Source organism: Amblyomma maculatum, chromosome 5 (assembly GCF_055883805.1).
Source record: "Amblyomma maculatum isolate TAMU_Amacu chromosome 5, ASM5588380v1, whole genome shotgun sequence".
Lineage (NCBI taxonomy): Eukaryota > Metazoa > Arthropoda > Arachnida > Ixodida > Ixodidae > Amblyomma > Amblyomma maculatum.
The window spans coordinates 102,292,666-102,313,046 of NC_139348.1; the positions used below are offsets into that span (position 1 = coordinate 102,292,666).

The window sequence follows — 20,381 nt, forward strand, 5'->3', positions numbered from 1 at the left end:
GGTCAAATTCTAAAGTTAAAGCTCAGCTACTTTGGTCATCTGATGAGAAGAGAGGAGTCGCTTGAGAAAGATTTGATGTTGGGAAAGGTTGAGGGTTGCCGGAGAAGAGGTAGGCAGCGAACGCGATGGTTAGATTTCATCCTCGAGGCACTGCAGATGAAGTTATGTGATGTTAGGAAGATAGTGAGAGACCGGAAAGCGTGGCGTGACATGGTCAATAGGGTCACGAGGAGTCGGACACGACTGAACGACTGAACTGAACTGATGGGGCATGGGCAGGACATGTAGTGCGAAGAGAGCATAACCGATGGTCGCTTAGGGTAACAAACTGGATTCCAAGGGAAGGAAAGCGTAGCAGGGGGCGGCAGAAAGTTAGGTGGGCGGATGAGGTTAAGAGGTTCGCAGGGGTCAAGTGGATGCAGCTAGCACCGAACCGGGTTAAGTGGAGAAATATGGGAGAGGCCTTCGCCGTGCAGTGGGTACAGTCAAGGCGATGATAATGATGATGATTTTTATGATCAAGACACCACCTAGTGCACCCGAAGAAAACGTTTTTAACTACGAAGTTTCTGACAAAACAGTTTAGCTTTCATTTGTAGCCGTATGGCTGCTCTTGGGTGGATGTCCATAATTAATTACTCCCTGATTACAAATCTACTCCGCCTTGGGGGATCCTCCTAAATATTTGACCGACATCATTTCCACTTCGAGTTATATATCAATTCGCTCACGCCCTACCATCTTTTATGCTGACTGTCCTGGTTACCTTCGTTGGTAGAGCGACTGCCCTGGATAGGCGGTAGTCCCGAGCTCGATTCCCGGACCAGGACAGATTTTTTTTTTAACTGCGAAGTTTCTGAGGAAGCTTTATGGCATTCCTGTGTAGCCATAGAGCTGCTCTTGGGTGGATATCAATGAGTATTACTCCCTTATAACAGAACTTCTTAATGCTTTTTCAAAACGACCGGTGCAGCACCGGATGCTTCAATCTTTCTTGAGAGCCTCAATGCAGGTCGAGTTCAATTAGGAGCGAATCTGTAAAAGACGCTACTCCGAAAAGTATAAGACACGCTACTGCGTGGCCACACAGCCGCATCTGCACGGCGCAGTTACAAACAACTCTGCTTTATATCTATGCAGGGAAAGACGCGTAGCTGGATAAAGTGGCTCCTCTTGACTGTTAGCAAAGAAGAATGCTAGAAACGTTTTGGGTACAGAATAAGTAATCGGCATATAAGTGAGCCGCAGCTACTTATATGCGAACAAGGAGCCGAAGGATAAGCCAGAGATTTCCGTCAGGACGATATCGGATCAAACCCTTAAAAGCGGAATTGTCTCCTCAAATTTTGATTCGTGCTTATATTATTCCTCGTGTACTAATTATCATACAGTCTTAAACAGCGAGATTATTTGAATAGCCATTATGCACAGATATGAAGCCCTAATTAACTTAGCAGTAAGAGCGTGACTGCGTGACCAAGGAGCAGCATCTCTAACTCGGGATTCAAGAGGAAAAGGCTACATTGCGATGGCAGCCTCCCATCTAAAACAGGAAGACCGAGTTGCAACACCTGCCGAATCGGATATTCAACGTGGTCCTATGGTTTCGCACAACCATGTGACCAGTCAGTCAGCCCCGTCGGGATGGCGCAGTGGCTACGGCGCTCGGCTACTGCTCCCAAGGATGCGGGATCGAATCCCGACTTCGGCGGCCGTTTTTCGAATGCGACAAAAAGCAAGACGTCCGTGTGCTGTGAGATGTCAGTGCACGTTAAAGAACCCCAGGTGGTTGAAATTTTTGGGGTCATCAACTACGGCGTCTCTCACAGCCTTAGTCGCTTTGGGACGTTAAACGTCAATAAACAAACAACAGACTACCCGTCAGGTCAACTTTCTACGGCCAGATAACTTGCATGAAGTATTCGTATGTTTCTTTTTTTACGCTGACAGCTCCAACGCCGTATTATGATGGATGCGGTGCCTTTAACACTATTGATTTAAAATGGTACAAATATTTTCGTGGATCTCCAAGACGGAACATCACGAAGGGATCCTCTTTGTTTAAAGCTGGTTTTCCAACTACAATCCTTCTCCTCGCGCGTCGAATGGCCAGCATCTAATAGTTCACTCTAGAATCGTCATGTCCGTCAAAGCATATGTGTGTATATCGGTTGAAATGCGGCATCATGCGGCGAATTGCATAGAAATGCCAACATCAGGGCCCGTGGTCACTCTTGTACGACCACTACCTAACGCACGAGCAGAGGGACATTTGGACACCTTCCCCCTTCGCCAATGAAACAAAATGTTTGGCTCAGATTAGCAGGCATAACTTCCCAAAGCAGCTAAGGCTATGAGAGAGGCAAAAAAAGGCTCCAGAAAGCGTTATCTGACGGTCAGTGAGCAGAGTATAGAATGGGGAGGCATATAAAGCTCCGAAGCTAGATATCGAAGAATTTGAAGAGTTGCTTTGCAGTCTCAAGAAAAAGCGCCGACAGTATATCAGCCCACTCGGTGATGCCTCTCTCTAATCATGAGCTGCAATAGCTGTCGGCAAACATCTTTCTATTTCCGTTGGCCCTGGAGGACACTGCCTTTAGACTGATAGCCTGACTGGTGTGTTTGCACTTTAAACCGAGCCCAAAAGGAATGTTTTACGCTGCAGTATGTGTGGAAGCATCTTTCCAATTTAGGCCAAGCTCTCCTTTTCATGCAGGGCAGAAGACTGAATGTGTAGCTATATTTCTTTTGCTATCCGCAGCCTTTTCTCCGCTGTTGCCTTCTGCGTTGAACATGTGAAGTGCGTCACAGTTGTCTCGTAACAACGTAATCTTCAGAATGAGAAGCTGCAAGTGCATATATATTTTTACCTTCTCTGAACTCCTGACTCACCTTTGGCAGTTCCGATTTCACCATCTTTGTGGGCCATCTTCTGCATGGCAGACGGCGCAATGCCAATGGGCATGTCCACTTCCTTTCCCAGAATTGTGTTCTTCAGTGTTCTATTTACTACATTTACCAACACGTGGTAGAGCAGGCGATACCTGAGCGCACGAAGAAAGAGGGAGAAAAAAAGAAAAACCCTTTGAGATTCCGGGTAGAAGCTTTCTGTCTATATGACTTAGTCTTGTAGTACGGTGGGTTTTAAAGCGAAATCAATTTGTCAAGGTCTTTCGCGAAGGTCGACGCTTAGCGCCCGATAAGATGTTTCACATGTCTAACACTTTTTCAAACCATGCTAACCGTTTCCACATGTCATAAGCTCGGCCCTAAATACATGCTGCGAAAACCTCGTCCTCAGAAGCCTTCAAACTTTCGCTCGCACCCCTATATCTACGACACCTGGGCTACGCTGGACGTCTCTCGCTTTCCAGTCTTTTACCTTGGGGCTAAAAAATGTCCCATCTAAATTTCTTCCTGATTCAGCATATGACGTAATTAAAGCATATTTGGTTACTGATGTACTCTGTAAGCTCTCGATATTACAGCTGTCATTTTTCTTTTTTAGGGATGCGTGAGTAATTCTAAATGTAGCATTCTTTGAATATCCTTCTTGAGACTCATTGTCGATCCATATCATAACGGTCGCTTCTTGTCCTTTCGCTTACTAGTTGTGTTGAACTTTTTCATTTATAACAGGATTTTGTATGGTTTATGCCAACTTCAGTGTCTAATAGCAGTGTATTGTATGCACCAGATCAGTGTTATGGATGCCTTTTTTGTTATTTTCGCAACAATAGGGATCAGAATATCTCCCTTAGCTTATACAATGACCGCGAGCTAATACTATTTAGCATGCAATAATTGTCGGAGGCAGCTACTCTGTTCTCGTTCCGCTCAGTATTTTTTTAGAATATAATCTGGATTATATAAGTTTCGCCATATTTTAATATCTGCATCTAAATCATGAACAACAAAGGGGATACGTACAGCACTGCATTATAGGCGTGTGAACACATTGTGCATGTGACTCTAAGTAAAGCGTACCTTATTTTTCGTGGTTTTCAATGTGAAATAAGGAAAGTCTCGTAACCAGCCGTTTCATTAATATGCATTTTTTCGTCGATGGGGCAGAGGGATGACACTGCGAAACATATTATGTAGATGGACAATACCAGCACGCTAAGCTAAGGTTGGCTATGTCGAAAAGGCATCGATGAAAGGTTAAGGAATACAGAAACAGAGATAGAATGGTGTTGTTTTCTCGTGCACGTCATTCCGGATGTTCCATGCATTCCATACAAAGTACGGTGGAGCCACCTAAACGTTTACGTTTCATAGCAGCATGATTTTATTAGGTCGAGATACAAAAGATATATTTATGAGAAGCGGAACAAGACATTCTAAGAAGCAAAGTGGTCCTGTTGTGTATCTAAATTATTCCTGAAATGATAAACGAATATTTTCCTCAATTAACAAGTCATTTGAACTGCTTTAAGGTGCAAGTAAATGTCAGATTCCTTGTAGTTCTCCAAATCTTCCGCACCTGCCGACAATTCCAAATCTGCCGACAATTCAGCAGGCAATGTGCTGATCACACACACACAATTTCACACACACACACTCACACACACACACACACACACACACACACACACACACACACACACACACACACACACACACACACACACACACACACACGCACGCACGCACGCACGCACGCACGCCCACACACACACACACACAATGAGACATAGGACGACAAACTTGCAGTACCAAAACAAAAATTAACTTTATATGACACAAACACAAGATACAGAAAACAAATTTAGACGAGGCAGAGAGGCGACACACTTTACAAACAGATACTGAGCAAAAGACGAACTCCAAAATGAGAGCATAGCTCTTTTTGCGACTTCTAATTCGGGGCCTGCCTGCAAAGCTATCTTCGTCGAGGACCAGTATCAGAACCAAAACCGCTGATGCCAGCGCAGAAATTTCCAGACGCGAAGGAAGAGCGGAAACAGCTTATCGCTGCCAAAGCTATGCCTCTCCCCCTCGTCCTTCTAGAAAGGTCTGAAACATACTCCAACATCGTCAGCACAAGCGGCCCTCTTAGTGAAGAGGAGGGCCAGGTCCGTGTGCACGCGTGAAGATAGGTGTGCTGCGGAATAAAAAATGATTAACAGCAATGCTAAGAAATCGCATCTCTCTGCGGTGCGATTTACTGTATAGCATTAGAAATGATACATTTCGAACATATGAAACTTACAATTATTTCGCATTCTTTTCATCTTTAGTTTTAGTACTGCGTTTAGGCAATGTACATAAAAATAAAATTAAAATGCTAAATTATAAAATAAAAAGATCAAAATGCAGCGCCACACCAATTCATCATTGACTCCCCATTCTCTGCGTATAAACGGCTGCAACTCAACCTGATATGAGCTTTAACATAAGCTAATTTATTGCTAATTCTTACACGAATGAGGACAAAAATTTTTTATATATATTTAGTATTTTTGCGACTCCGCTACTGAAATTGCGGATGGATATTGAATGTTTGAAAAATGCCATTTTTGTACTTTCTCCTTTTTAATTACAATGTTCATATATTGGATGTATTGTGTACGTAGAGATATACACAGCTGTCAAACATGCTCTTTAAGTCTGTTGACATTTTCACTACGTTGTTTCTAGGGCAAAGCGTTAAAGGTCCGCATCCCTAGAAAATCCAGCTTCAGCTTTGTAGACGTCGGCACCGGCGTTGTGAGCGGCAAAATTACGAGGTAGTAGATGTTGGCCGACATGGCCGGTTATTTATTGGTAGTAGGGCTGTCCGAAGTCACACGACCGTATAGTATGGCCGATTCGGCAGGTGCTGCCAACTCTAGTAAATCCCTACATATGAGAGACGTTTGCAGGGCTCTTACTTTTGAGGTATACACGCTACTGCACCTAAGTCATGCAGGCACGCTCACACGGATTTGTTAGGCCGTTATATATCTGTATCTGCTAACCTTTTACGCAAGACCACAAGCTCAGCGCTTGTTGAAGATGTTAAGGGAAGAAATTAACTTATATGGATTTCTAGTTAGGCGAATAGCGAAGTTCACGCATGGCAACAAAGGTCCGCAAGGAGACCAAACAAATGGTAGCTTTTAACATTTCATCCATAAACTCCGAGCTTCACTCGTCATGAGAATTTGTACTGATGTCGCCAAGACTTCGAACGTACGCTGGCTACTACATTTCACTATCGATCTCTGGACATATTAGCGACTCATTTCTTTGGCGCTCTTTCTTTCCTTTTTTGTATCTTTGTTTCATTCCATGCCCCCTCACTATTTCCGTCTCCTTCTCCACCGCAACATACGAGTCAAGGTCGTTAAATACGTCGAATGCCACTTCAATCTTTGAATGGCGCCAGCTTTACGAATAAAATTGCATGTCTGTCACTCGTGGGTAAATAAAACATTTATTACTGCGCCTAAAGAAGGCCGCAGATAGTGATGTTATGAGAAAAAGGTTTTTTTTGGCAGTTCTGAAGGCAGCGTTGCTGACGATCTCAAATTAGTTTTCGGCAGAATCTTTTTGTTTTTGTGCTAAGTATCACGGCGCCGGTGAGCGGTAGCCATAATAAGGTGCACAAACTAAAAAGTGAAATTTACCACACATTTTGCTTTGCAATTTTCCGCACAGTGTTTGACTACTAAACAAAAATGTTGACAGTAGGATAAACTTGTATGGCTGTTTCAATATGTTAGGTCGTATTTCATTACACAAATACTTCAAATTTGAATACATTGTGGCCTATTTACAATGCATTGAGAGAAAGGCACCCTGACCAGATTTCTCTCATTTAAAATTTTGTCCATAACGGTACCAGAAACCAATGATGAAATCTTTTTGAATAAAATATGCTTGGAAACAGTTACGACTGCTTAAAAATGTTGCAAATTTCCGTACGTATTTCCGGAGTTCAATTGGCGGTTATGTGGTTGACGCTGCCACATCGTACATTTTGAATGCTAAGATTCGCACTCTATATTTTGATGTCCTGCTATATTTGACAACCATGCAGAGGATCCCTGTCGAGTTGTTGGTTGCACCTTTAGGCCTATACAGATAAATAATGCAATTCGCAACAGGACGCATTTGGTCTCTAAAAATTATTACCGCACGCCTTATTCTTGATCATGCACATAGATCTTCCTTATAGAAGTAAATATACTTTAGTAACCCTGTTATGACTTTACCGATGATTTACTATCTGAGTGTTCTGCATTCAATATGCATATCGGCATTGCGCTTTTCATCGCCATGAATTAGGGAGCTTTAATTGCAAGGTACGCTGTCCGGGTAATTTTGCTATAAAATAAAATCAACGAAACATGAGCGCCACGAAGTCAGTGTTGCGTGACGGTATGAAATAAAGCGAAATATACGCTTGGCAGTTTTAATTGCGAAAACGTGTATTTGACTATATGACACATGGAGAATCTTTGACGGGTTTAAATGTAGTGCGAGAAAAATTGTCGATGTTTAAATGTTCAAAACGAACATATCAGAACATGCGAGGTGTCCTAATTTGGAATAGTTAACTTTGTTTTCGTTAATTGTGTTCGGAACGTTTCCCAACAGCAAGCCAATGTAAGAGAAAATAAATGTCATGGGATATTCAAACTTGTCGAAGCAAATGGCTCTCCGAGGGCAATAAGGGCAATAACTGATGAACCACTATCAGTTCCGTCAGGCAAAACGTCTTCACTTCATGGTGCTTAGTAGGCGGATGACTTTTTATGGTCTAAAATACCGATGCAGGAGCGTTTCACGGATACCTTTGTGACGAACAGGTGTCCACACCCACACCTTGTCATCCGGCTCGTAGCGCACAACCCTGTGGCTAATTCTGTAATGTCGGACATCGGCAGTTTGTTGCTCCTTAATGTGCAAGCGAGCTAGATGGTGTGCTTGTTCTTCTTGTTCCACGCATTGGCCAATATCGGAGGTGATGTCGTCGTCACCGCATGGTAGCATGGCATCTGATATCCTGCGCACCTCCCCACCATACACGAGGCGGAACGTGGTAAAACGTGTTGTTTCCTGCCTCGCGGTATTGTAAGCGAAGGTAATGCAAGGCAGTATTTTGTCCCAAATGTTGTGCTCAACATCGACGTACATTAAAATCAAGTCTGCCGAGGTGTTGTTGAGCCGTTCGATTAGGCCATTCGTTTGCGGGTGGTTGGCGGCAGCTATTCGATGTTCATTAGGTTCAGTGTCAGGATATTCCATAAGAGCTGAGTGGTGAATGCCTTTTCCTGGTCAGTGATGATGGTCGATGGGGCGCCGTGTTGAAGAACGATGTCTTGCATAAAGAACTCTGCCACTTCAGCCGCAGTACCGCGCGCAAGGGCCTTCGTCTCGGCGAAGCAAGTGATGGAGAAATTTGGCCAAATTTGATTTCGCTATCACTTGCAAGTGATGGCGAAATTAAATTCTTGCAAACGTAATGCTCAAAGAGCTAAGCGGCTGCAAGGGTCTTAAATTCTTCAGCCAACTCAAGGAGTGATGATCGGTGACGACACAAAACGGTCTTGTATACAGGCAGTCGACCATGGTCAGGATATAACGATAGACGCAAAACACAGGTAAAGAGCCCATTATGCTAAGATGTACAAGGTCGAAATGACAGCTAGGTGGTAGGAAGGCCAGGGAAGACGCCTTGGCATGACGGCAAACTTTGGGCAGGCACGGGCGCGTCAAAGTGCGCACATCAGCGTTGATTCCGGGCCAAACATACCGCTGGGTGAATGGGAAGTCACTGAGTAGGCCGAATGCCTGGGTGGAATATGACAAGTAGAGAAGGGAAGATGGGGCAATGTAGAGAGGCCGGAACAAAAAGGCGGGGAACGTCTGTTCACACATCACACCGTGAGGTGTCAGGCTAGCAGGGATGGGCCACAAGCCGTAGTCGGAGTGAACGGGGGTTCTCTCGAAAAGCGGCGCGCTCATGGTCATTCTGCTAAGCGGAAGCAATGTGACCCAGTCGAAGGTGGGAGGTAGAGCGCCTACCGCTAAAGAGCGCAAAGCGGCACCGTTGGTGGCAACTTGCACATAATGAATGTTGGCAGTAAACTCCGAGATATAAGCGAGTAGTTCGCGTTAGACGTACTTCAAATAGTTTGTGCAGAATACATAAGTCAGAGGCTTATGATCAGTCAGCACGTGAAACTGACCTCCTCCTACAAAATGCCGAAAGTCCTGTATCGCGGAGTAGATGGCCAGGAGCTCTCGGCCAAACACGCTGTAGCGGGTCTCAGCAGGAAGCAGCTTCAGAGAGCAAAAAGGCAATTTTCTCGACTCGGAGTTAATGTACTGCTGTAAGACGGCTCCAGTGTCCACTCTGGAGGTATACACCATAAAACTTGTAGGAGCTTTGTGTGCGGATGGACCAGAAGCACGGCTTTCGTGAGTGACGTTTTTGCGGCAGTAAGGCGGCCGGGGCTTCTAATGACCAAGAAATGGCAGAGGACAGACCAGCGGTTGACCGGAGGAGGTCAGGGTGCGGGCGAAGCAGCTCTGAACAGTGTTTTATTAGGCGCTTGGAAGCATTTACTAACCCCAGGAATCGCCGTATGTGGCACAGTGCTGCATTCTGGGGATAAGTCTTGATTGCCTGGATGGTTGACGCGAGAGAGCGGATACCCTGCGAGGATATGTGACGACCCAAGAACTCAGCCTTAGAGGCACCAAAACACTTGGAAGCATTCACAAATAGGCCATACGGCTGTAAACGCTTGAAAAGAACACGTAGTTATTGCTCATAAAATTCAGTCGCAGGGCTTGCCACGAGGACATCATCCAGGTAAGCGAAGAGAGGTAGCAGGCCCTGTGTGACCTCAGCAATGAACTGCTGGAAGGTTTGAGCCCAATTGAGTAGTCCACAAGCTATCCGCACATACTCAAACAAACCAAAGGGCATCTTAATGGTGGTCTTAGGTATATTGGTGGGTTCGACGGGAATTTAGTGATATGACTTCACCAGGTCCCCAGTCGAAAACTACAGAACTGTGTCAAAAATACGACAAAATATCCTGTAGTACTGTCGTAACCATCAGATTCTTCTGTAGTTCTGTAGTTTTTCTGTAGCATATTTCTGTTGTGTGTAGTTCTCTAGCACTTTTCTGTTGTAGCTGTAGAAATTTCGGAGTATAGATGCTCACGAGTTACAACTGGCACAGGCTCTGATCACGGCTGCAGGGAGCACTCCACACGGCCAAAACGTGGTCGCACCTCCGAGGCCTTCTCAACCCATCCAAGACCAAAGAGGAAACCTCAAAAGCGGTTTCCAAGCTCCTCCATAAGGAAGCGAATGATAGCACTGCACTGCTGCATGCCCTGTAGGCGCGCTATATACAGACGGGTCCCAGACCGCAGTATAGGGACTACTCCCATCAGAATGAGTATTCACCCCTGGACGACGACATCACGGAATAAGAGGTTCCAGTAGTACTCGCGAGCCTGAGAATGAGCACTGCCCCTGAGGCGGACGGTATTACTTTTAGGATGCTCCATAACCTTAATGATGAATCAATAACTGTCTGGACCAGTTATTATAATGAGGCATGGGGGACAGGTACACCCCGCAAGAATGGTGTCATGCTGACATAAATTCAATTCTGAAGCAGGCCTGCAGCTATCAATCCAGAGTCTTCGACCCATATCCCTGACGTCGTGTATTGGGAAATTGATTGAGAATGTAGTGCTCAGCCGGCTGCACCCACACTTGGAAAACAACATCTTCGCTTACACCATGTTCGGGTTCTGGCCGCATCTCTCTACTCAAGATGTTCACCTTCAACTTAAAGAGGAAGTGATAGATCATCCCGGCAGGACCCAGACCAGTGCTGTCCTGGCATTAGACTTGAAGAGGGCCTTTGACAACCTCTCGTACGATGCCATCTTGGCGGGCCTAGCGAGGTCACATTGTGGTCAGCGAACTTGTGATTACGTGAGGGCTTTCCTCATGGATCGAACTGCTACCCTTGCCATCGGAGACGTACGCTCTGAGCTGATGCCTCTCACTGGTAGAGCCCCCCCCCCTCCAGGGTTCGGTGCTGTCGCCCACGTTATTCAACGTGGCAATGGCAGGACTTCGCCCGCTGTTGACAAGAATTCCTGATTGCATCACACGCTCTATGCCGACGACATGACATTATGGATCACCATAGGCTCACGGCGACATCCAAGAAAGCCTCCAAGAAGCAATTGAGATAACACAACACTACGCAACTGAGAGCGGGCTTACATGCGCGCCTGGGAAATCAGAACTGCTTGTGATTCGTGCGCAAGCGAGGATCCAAGTAGTTGACCGAGAAATCGACGTGCATCTCGAAAGATGTCCCATCCCTAGAGTGGATCAACTAAGGGTGCTGGTCCTGTATTTGCAGTGCAATGGCAGAGCGACCTACACTATACAAGTGCTGAAGAAGCAATTCGCGCAGGTGGCACACTTGATCCGCCGTATTCCCAACAGACGGGGGGCCGGGGAGGGTTTAAGGAAAGCGATACCATGTGAATCGTGCAGGAATTGTTATTCAGCCGTATGACGTTTTACGCTCTTTATCACAAGTTCAATAGAACTGAACTCAATAATCTGAACATCTTTCTGCGATCGGCAGTAAAGACAGCCCTCGGACTACCCCCGTACATCTCGACGCATCGTCTGTTTCAGCTTGGTCTCCACAACACCGCAGAAGAGCCGATAGAAAGCCGAATGACTGGCCAGCTCACGGAGTGTTCTGCGTAGACTAGGCAACGCGGAGTCGCCAAGACCGCTGCAATATAGGTACCATGCCATCTCGTCCAAACTAGCAGCTAAGATCAGGGTTGCGCCAGTCCCGAAGAATATGCCCCCCGAATTCCACACTGGTTGCAGGATCGCGAGAGTCAAGGCACTCCTGCGCTAATGCAGAGGTGACCAAACTGTTTTATATGTAGACGCGGTGAAATATTCATCGGGCACAGACGCTATGGAACTGGCTGTTACGGACACCAACGGCTCAAGATTACGGGCTTCATTCGTGGTAGGAACTCAAACGCGATGGCTGAGGAGACCATCGTAGCGGTAGCACTCGCCTTCATACACCACATGGACAAACGTGACAAACATCACAACAGTCCGACATATACAATAATCACAGATTCACAAGCTGCGTGTCGCGCCTTCACGAAGAAAACATTGTCTTTATAGGCTTCACGCGTGCTCTCCCCTATACACATGATACCTGTCCCATTGTTAAAATTATTTGGACCCCTGGTCACTTCTTCATTCTTGGCAACTAGAGTTCGCGCGCGCTCGCCCAGGCAGCCACCTTCCGGGCGCTGTCGACGAAAGTGGAGGAGGAAATAGACAGAGAGGACGCCAGCACAGTTCTACAGTCTTACACCCACATTACACTTATCGTACACAAAGAGCACTGCCACCGCCGCAACCAGCACTCACCAAGGCCGAATCTGTGCCATGGAGACAACTGCCGACTCACACGTATACAAATCTGCAGCACAAACATTTGTTCTTCCCCAACCGCTAGCAAGAAAAATGTCCCACCTGCCAACAACACCAACCTACACTATATCATTCTGTTAGGGCCTGCCCAAAACCACCCGGCGGCTTCCACCTATAACTCCCCCACCCTCTTCTCCTGGGAAGATGCCTTGTCCGCACGGAGCTGAACGAACAACGCCGGCTACTCGAGCGGGCCGAGAGGATTGCAGTGGCCAATGGACCTATGGACTGACATGCATTTACGCCTTTCTGAGACCGTTTCATTAGCACCATCCCGCAAGACCAGCGACAGCTGCTCTGGCGGGCCTGCAGGATTGAGAAGGCACGTGGAGCCCTGGAGTAAGGGCTCCACTCAGGAAGATAAGGAAATATAGAATAAACGTTTTTCCTCCTCCTCCTCCTGCAAGCAGAACTGTCCTTGATGCTTGGTTATTTTGGTGTCACTTTTGCTCAAAATGAGATGTATGAGCATGATTAGCTCGTTTCTTCAACAAGCCTTGGTACTGTGATTTTCATATGATGTCGCTAACCTCTGTTTTCGTAGTGTGCAGTAAACAAGAGTGCCCTTTATTACACTTACTGATATAGTTACGCTCATCATGATGGTGCCTCATCGTGCTCACTATGCATCCTAGCCTCACATTGTGCATCCAGATAAAATGAAATGACACTGCTTAATTTACAAACGTGTAAACGGCTTCGGCATCTAAACACTCTAACACTTCGCAATAGGATGCCGCTCTAGTTAAAGTCATATTGTCAGTTGCAGTGTTGTTAGGGGCAGAATATCCTAAACCAACAACCAAATCAAGGGTGTAACTAGACATTAATATATTCGTCTTGAAAGATCAAGAAGGAATCATACCCCTTCGAAGACTGCGTTCTAGAGAAGCTATATAATATTTTTTGCCGAATCGCTGTTGCCTCATTAAGGAAACACGGCGGTTATACTTTCAAAATACGTCACCTTGAGAATGCTTCTACGTTCTCCCTCAACGTCTGTTCTTGGTCAGCGCCACTCTGGTAGTAGTCGGCCACTGCCTTGCTCAGCTTTGGCACACCCAAGCGTTGTAGGTCGTCCACGGTGACTACCTTTTCCTGGGCGAAAGTGAGCTCTCCTGCAGATTTCAAGCGCGAGATTTATTCAACACCAGCTGCAATGTTTTGTGATATCATTTGATTTAGATTGTTCCGTACACCTTGCATAGCGCAATGTATTTGCATTCGCAAATGTCTGTTAGGCAGCAAAAGTCGCTTTCCACCTACTACAAATTAGTCTATGATAGGCTTCAGTGCTAGTGTATCGTGCGCACGCATCACATCTTGGCAATTCGCGACCTGTGTGGCACAGTCAATACACTGCACCTTTCCGAACCGCTGAACATCATGTACAATGTCAGCTAGAGAACAGATCAAGAACTTTATTTTAATTTACGCAACTCATTCTAGCTGCTTACTCCGCGTCCATTTCCGGTTCTCCAGAATGGAGAAAACCTCTTCAGGATGCCAATTTTCTTATATAGGCAAAATTACATCTGTTACTTCCCTCTGTCATTAATTGAGCCCAATTCGTGGGTGTCACCCGTTAATAATTATAATATATTACCGATGCGCCACTTCTAGTGCGCAAACTCTCAGACATTCTTAGAGAGTGTGGAGATAGCTGTTCCGGTCTCAAACGAGATGCCGCCGACTTGCTTGGCAAGCTCATCCAGAAGTCAGTTTGACAGAAGGTGTGGCAGTTAGGTTTCCAGCTTTCGCTGAGTTAAGCCAGAGTAAGGGTTGCAGTCAGAATTACCCAGCAAAACACTTTATACACAGAGAGGTGATATAAACAGTGTTTGTACACATTATTTGATTCTGTCAATAAGCTCCCTTGATAAAAAATCACAATAACAAAAATACACAGACAATTAGGTTCAAAGAAAGGCATTGTAAATCACGCAACTAAAGAAGCTTTCAATTAAGTAGAGTCTTTATAACACCAAGCAGTCAATGAGAGAGCCAGTGCAAATAAATACCAAAATTTTCACCGGGCACTGTCGCGGACCGACATCTACAGAGTCATGATGCGGCTGTCCCTTAGACGAGCGCCGCTCCCTCGCAGATCTGCGGGCTTGCAGAGCAGCGAGAGTACTCCGAGAACTGAGCCGTAGCAACTTCTAACCCGCAGCAACACTGGCTGGCTAGCTAGCTAAAGTGACGCGACCTCAATAAATACAGCGTGCCAAGTCTCTCTGTTACAAAGTGCAATATATAGAAGGCAGCGACTGAAACTACCCCCTCCACCAGAAAAGACTAGATGGAAAAGAGATGACGGAATGGAGGCATCTGCAAGAGGCTGTTTATCCAAATCCAGGCTTCAAGAAATATAATCAGATTTTAAAGATGAAAGCTGCAGGGCTTACGGGGAGAGCGCTACCCTGAGCCACATAATATGGGAGTGTTTGTATTCCCCAGGCAGGGCAAACAACAGTGACAGTAGAGAAGCCTGGGAAGCTTTGCTGGAAAGCCCAACTCCGGGCGATCAGCTGCTAGCGGCTCGATTGGCTGAAGAAGCCGCTGAGTTCCAAGGATTTTGACCAGCATTTGAAGCGGGTTCCCACCTGCCCTAAGGCGCCTCTTCTCTAGAGGGGAAGGCCTGGGGTAAGAGAGAACACCGTTTCTGTCGGACAATAAAATAGATTCACATACTCATTACAACGTGCCAAGGAAAGTGCGCATGTGCGCCTACATTTTTTTTTCTGCAAGCGTTTTCGTTTCCACCCGACTAGTCGCGGGTCGTCATTGGTTAGGCGCGGCAGTTAGTTCTGGAGAGGACAAGTACTTTCTCAACCGGGTGAGTTACCGTAGCCGCAGAATGCTGAGGAGTGGTGACGCCGAGCTGCGCATAGCTACGGGCTTTACTCGTGCGTAAAAGTTGACGTTTCTGCAATATACAGGAACACACTATGCGACGCCACGCATAAGCCTACTTCGCGCGGCGCTGACTAGACGGAAATTTGCGCCGATTTCGCGATACTGGTACTTAGCCAATTTCGTGGCTACCTCATAATTATTTTCGTATGTCAGCGATGTACACTTGCTTTTTGGTTTACACATTGCCCATACGCGTATTTTATTCCACACGCGCAACTGACACCGAATATAAGTTTGCGAAAATCCAAGCCACAGTTATTCATGAATTAGGAGAGCATTGTTCTCGACATTAAATACTCAACTGCCTATGAACACAACAATGGCATCACACGGCGTCTAAGTTGCAAACGCGTGAAGCTCTGCGTGAAACAAAGGCTGGTGTAGAGGATGTCCGACGCTTCAAACTGGTCTCGTATGAACTGCTTCACAAAGTATAGTCTACGGAACATCAATTTGTCATATGCTTTACACGGTGCGGTTTATTTAAAACTCTAAAATGCGGCTGTCTCCTATAGTCTTCTACTAAAGCTAATAAAATGCAGCTCAACGGCAGGATGTACACTGCAAGAAAGGGCTACTGGACATTCCGTAAGACCAGACATTCTGTGCAGTAAAGCATGCAGTACACATCTTGGTTCGCTCCGAAACTGGGTGAGAGAAACAAAACTTACTGCCCATTGTTTCCGGCGTGGCAGCCCAAACGGCGCTCCAAACGAACAACTGCCAGATATTCCGAGACATTTGTTTTGATGTTTACGCTGTAAAAGAAGAAAGGTAAATTGCGGGCTTAAATAGTTGCCATTACCGCTTTACTCCTGGGACAAACAATGACATCATTTATCAAACCGGCAACTTTCGAAGGAACTGCTTGCTCTGGGATTTTTTTAATGGTGTGTATTCGAGGAACGTATACGCGTTATGATAACCCAAAACGGTGTCTTTCCACATGTTCACTTCATGACGTGCTCAGGCTTCCGACCTTGAAAGTGTACAGCGCACTGCTCACTGGAATTATTTTTTTTTCAACAAAATGCATTGAAGGAATGCATAATGCTTGATGACACCACCCGCTTTGTTTCCGCCTGATAAATGTATGACGTGCTCAGTTTTCCGGCCTTGCAAGTGTCCTGCAGCGTGAACTGTATGGTGTTTGCAACCGAAAGTTGTGAGTGAATCGTGAGAAGGCTACGGCCCTGCCGCCCCATGGTTAACGAAATCTAGGCAGGGAACCAACATTGCTGTTTGGCTGTCTCTATCCTGCTCTTTCTCATGCCAACAACACAGCAAGCATCCTCAGCAGCAGCATGGCTTGCCTAAGTGAATCGGGTTAGGCATTCGGCCGACGAACTCAAAGCCCTCGGTACGTCCGACTGCCGCGGCTCTAGGATCCGCAGAGAAAGTGCCGCGTTCTCGCTGTCCGGCGGCCGCTCCAGTGGCCACAGGCCGGTGGTGGCAATGAAGAGTTGCGCTTCGAAACGCCACAGTACGGCTGCAGAGAGAAGGTTAATTTTTAAGCTGGCTTTTGTATGAAGAAAGGATATCTGGTGTTTCCCTCGCAGCACTTGCACGGGAGCCATATGCTTGTCTTGTAGCTATGCTGTGTAGTGCACCCTTTGCTCGGAAACTTTATTTCTCGTAGTCATGTATTATCACGGCATTCTCTAGAAAAGAAAAACACGAGACCAGTGGTGCTCTTTACTTATTTATATTTTGTTATGGCTTCATTTCTGAGCTTTTCTCTTAGCCCAAGGAGGCCCTCTTAAATCGTTAGAGCAGCAGCATCACGCTGCAAAACGAGATGGCGTCACTGGTGACATCGTTGTGTCAGGGGCGGAGGAGGAGGAGAAAAAACTTTATTTAAATTAAAAAAATGTAAACACACCCAGGAGGACCTCTTAGTCCAGGAGCCCTCTGGCTGTTCCTTCTAGCTTAGCCCGCTCGACCAGCCGCAACTGATCTGCAGGTTGCGTGGCTAGAAGGGCACCTTCCCAGGAGGAAGGGGTGGGGTGTTTGACGGGAGGAACGCGGATGGGATGTGGGCATTCCCATAAGTAATGGTATAGGGTGGGTGAGGTGGCATTGCATGTGCTGCAGTATAGGGGGAAGTCCGTGGGGTGAAAGATGTGGGCAAATGGAGGAGATGGGAACGAATGTGTCTGGAGTTATCGCCAGGAGGTGCTGTCGATGTGAGAAAGCGTGTGATGTGGTGGCGGGTGCGTGACACGGCAACGACGATAATAGTGAACAATTGTAGTGCAGTCAAGAGGTTCGATGGGGGTGTATAATGAAGGTTTAGGAAGGCTATCCACCGGCGCCCAGAAGCTTAGCTCTGGGGCAAAAGCATGGGCGCGCTGATTTCCGATATCCTCGTGCCCAGGAACCCATGTGATGGTGATGGGATCGGGAGGGGTAGGTAGAGTAGATAATATTTGAGCAGATGAGCGCGGGAGGGTTCCTCGCAGGAGATATGTGTATGCTGTTTGAAAGTCTGTGCATATTGTGGTGTGCTGAGTCTGCACCTGACTGATTTGTGCAATAGCGAGTGTAATGACCAAGCATTCGGCCTCGGTGATGCTCGTACAGTGGATGGAGGCGGCATTGAATGTTGAGCGGCGAATGCCCGTGAACATAGCAGTGCAGATGTGAGGAATGTCCGGATTGTGTGAGGCATCCATGTAATGATATCATGGCATGTAGAGTACTGCTTGGAACAATATGAGGCACGGGCTTCGCGACGCCTTCGTGGTGTTCAGATTCATATTTTGTGGGAGGGGTTTGAGCTCGAGGAGGCTCCGCAGAGGCGGAGGAATGGCTGTACGATTGTGAGGTGTTATTATTAACACCATTATGTTATCCTCTATCGGTGAACACCACTCGTTAACCATTTCTAGAATTTTCGCGCTACGATATACACAGATAAACAAGAAAGCAGGAACCACGTGGTTTTATCCTTTCTTGTGTATCTATGTATATCATAGTGCGAAAATACTTCAAATGGTAAACCAACTAGCCCCCATAGCTGCTTTGCTTTACCACTCGTTAATCTCTACCACTGCTCAGTTACTCACAACTTCTGCGGACATAAGTTTGGTGACGTGGTCTGTGGACAGAAATCTGTGAACAATGCGAATGCTTTCGCATTAAAAGAAGAAAAACAAAAGAGTCACGCGAATACAACCATGCGCCGATGCTGTCTGTCCGTCCCATCGCGAGACTGCACTCCATGCACGGATCGCAATCAATGCTAAACGTAAGAGTTCACATGCATATGATACCTAATAGTCAGGGAGTAATGGAAATATGAATTACAAGCCTTACCTCTCTTTTCTTCACTTAATAATCGCGGTGCTAAGAAATGGTGACTGTCTCGAATATTTTAGAAGGTTCCGCGACATGGTTCAACCATGCCAAAAATCGCATTAGGAGCAAACTGCATGCAGTCACAATCACGAAAATGCTTCAAATAGAATGTTTCCTTTGATCGGCTTGAATTTATCTCTCTTCTCAGCAACGCCGCATTGCGCCGTGAGCTTTTAACACAATGGAAGATTACATCGTCGCGTACGCAGCTGTTCGTGCATCCGAACACATGCAGAGTTGTATCAGGTGCACAACACTAAGTTTTCGTGTTTTGTACGTCCCTCAAAACACACAAGACGAGGAACAGCGCATGCTTAAAGCGCCCTCCGTAGGCTGTGAATGATTCCGGCTCCTCACAGTGACGTAACAACGGACGGAGAAGCAGATGTTTGTCTCCCCGCTTTCCTGCACTGTAGCCGTCGCGCAGGGTGCGGAAAGTTTGAAATTCGCGCTTTCAGTCCGCGATTGCGCCGGTGTTTAATGCATAATCGAAATAATAACTTCACATACATGAACAAAAATAACCTACATCAAAAATCTATTGTATTCGCATATTTGAAAAGCGCTGCTGTGTCCCTTTAAGCAATAAAAATGCAGCTGCATCTGCAGAGAAAACGAAACAAAAAACAAGGCCGAGGTAACGCGTCGTTATTCACAAAAATGTTATATAAGGTACACGCCTACCTTGCTTTACGATATGAACATATTGTCACGTAGTGGGACAAGGTCGATGACACAAATGAACAGTCGGTGATTGCACTGAAGAAACTCTTTATTGTTCTGACTAGCGCCCGCAAAAGAACTAAGCAACTTGGCAGTGGCGAGAGCAACAAATTTGCTCGGCGATCGTCGAACTAAGAAGGCGTGTCGCACACATCAACGCTCAATTTAAAGGCGGCTCAGAACAATCTAGATAACATCGCAAACTGTAAATAATACTGATCTTTTCTAGCGCTTCTTTAACACACAAGGGACATTAGATGGAGGAACACATAAGAACAGGACGGCTGCTCCGTCCTGTTCTTATATGTTCCTCATATGTTCCTATGTTATATGTTCGCAGGGGTCAAGTAGATGCAGCTAGCACAGAACCGGGTTAAGTGGAGAAATATGGGAGAGGCCTTCGCCCTGCAGTGGGTATAATCAGGCTGATGATGATGATGATGATGATGATGAGAAAAGATGATTTCAAATGCTTTCCAACTCGCCCAAGTCTCCGCCTTGTTATGTAATTAATACAAGCTGGAACATTATAGAAAGATACACGAGGGGCCGGAATCTTCGAGACAGATCACGATGCATCTTGCGCGACAAAGGAACTGATAAAGATGCGTCTCACGACATGGAGCATTAACTGACACAGAATGCAGAAGTGATACGCGTGCTAGAATCTGTGATAAAGCCGCATGTCGGAAGCAGCTAAAAACAACAAATACAGTTTTAAAGGTTTCGCGGCATTACTCCCCCGTTTAAAAATACACCGCCACTATGTTCCACAGTAAAAAAAGCAACTTAGACATTAAAAATTTCAACACCATAAATTCTTTAATGCGAGTAATAAGGTTTCAGACGAACAACATGAACTATT

At 46.1% G+C, this 20,381-nt stretch overlaps 1 protein-coding gene across 1 annotated transcript in view; it reads right to left on the reverse strand.

Annotated features, from left to right (window-relative positions):
- LOC146189048 (2-Hydroxyacid oxidase 1-like) overlaps nucleotides 1-16,111 on the reverse strand; it is a 41,810-nt gene extending 25,699 nt beyond the window's left edge. Inside the window, exons 1-3 of the mRNA XM_084605168.1 lie at nucleotides 16,105-16,111; nucleotides 13,482-13,632; nucleotides 2,893-3,044 (exon numbers count right to left, since the gene is read on the reverse strand). Coding sequence (XP_084461294.1) covers nucleotides 2,893-3,044; nucleotides 13,482-13,632; nucleotides 16,105-16,111 — 310 coding nt within the window. The remainder of the gene's footprint in view (nucleotides 1-2,892; nucleotides 3,045-13,481; nucleotides 13,633-16,104) is intronic.
- Nucleotides 16,112-20,381: the final 4,270 nt, after the last annotated feature.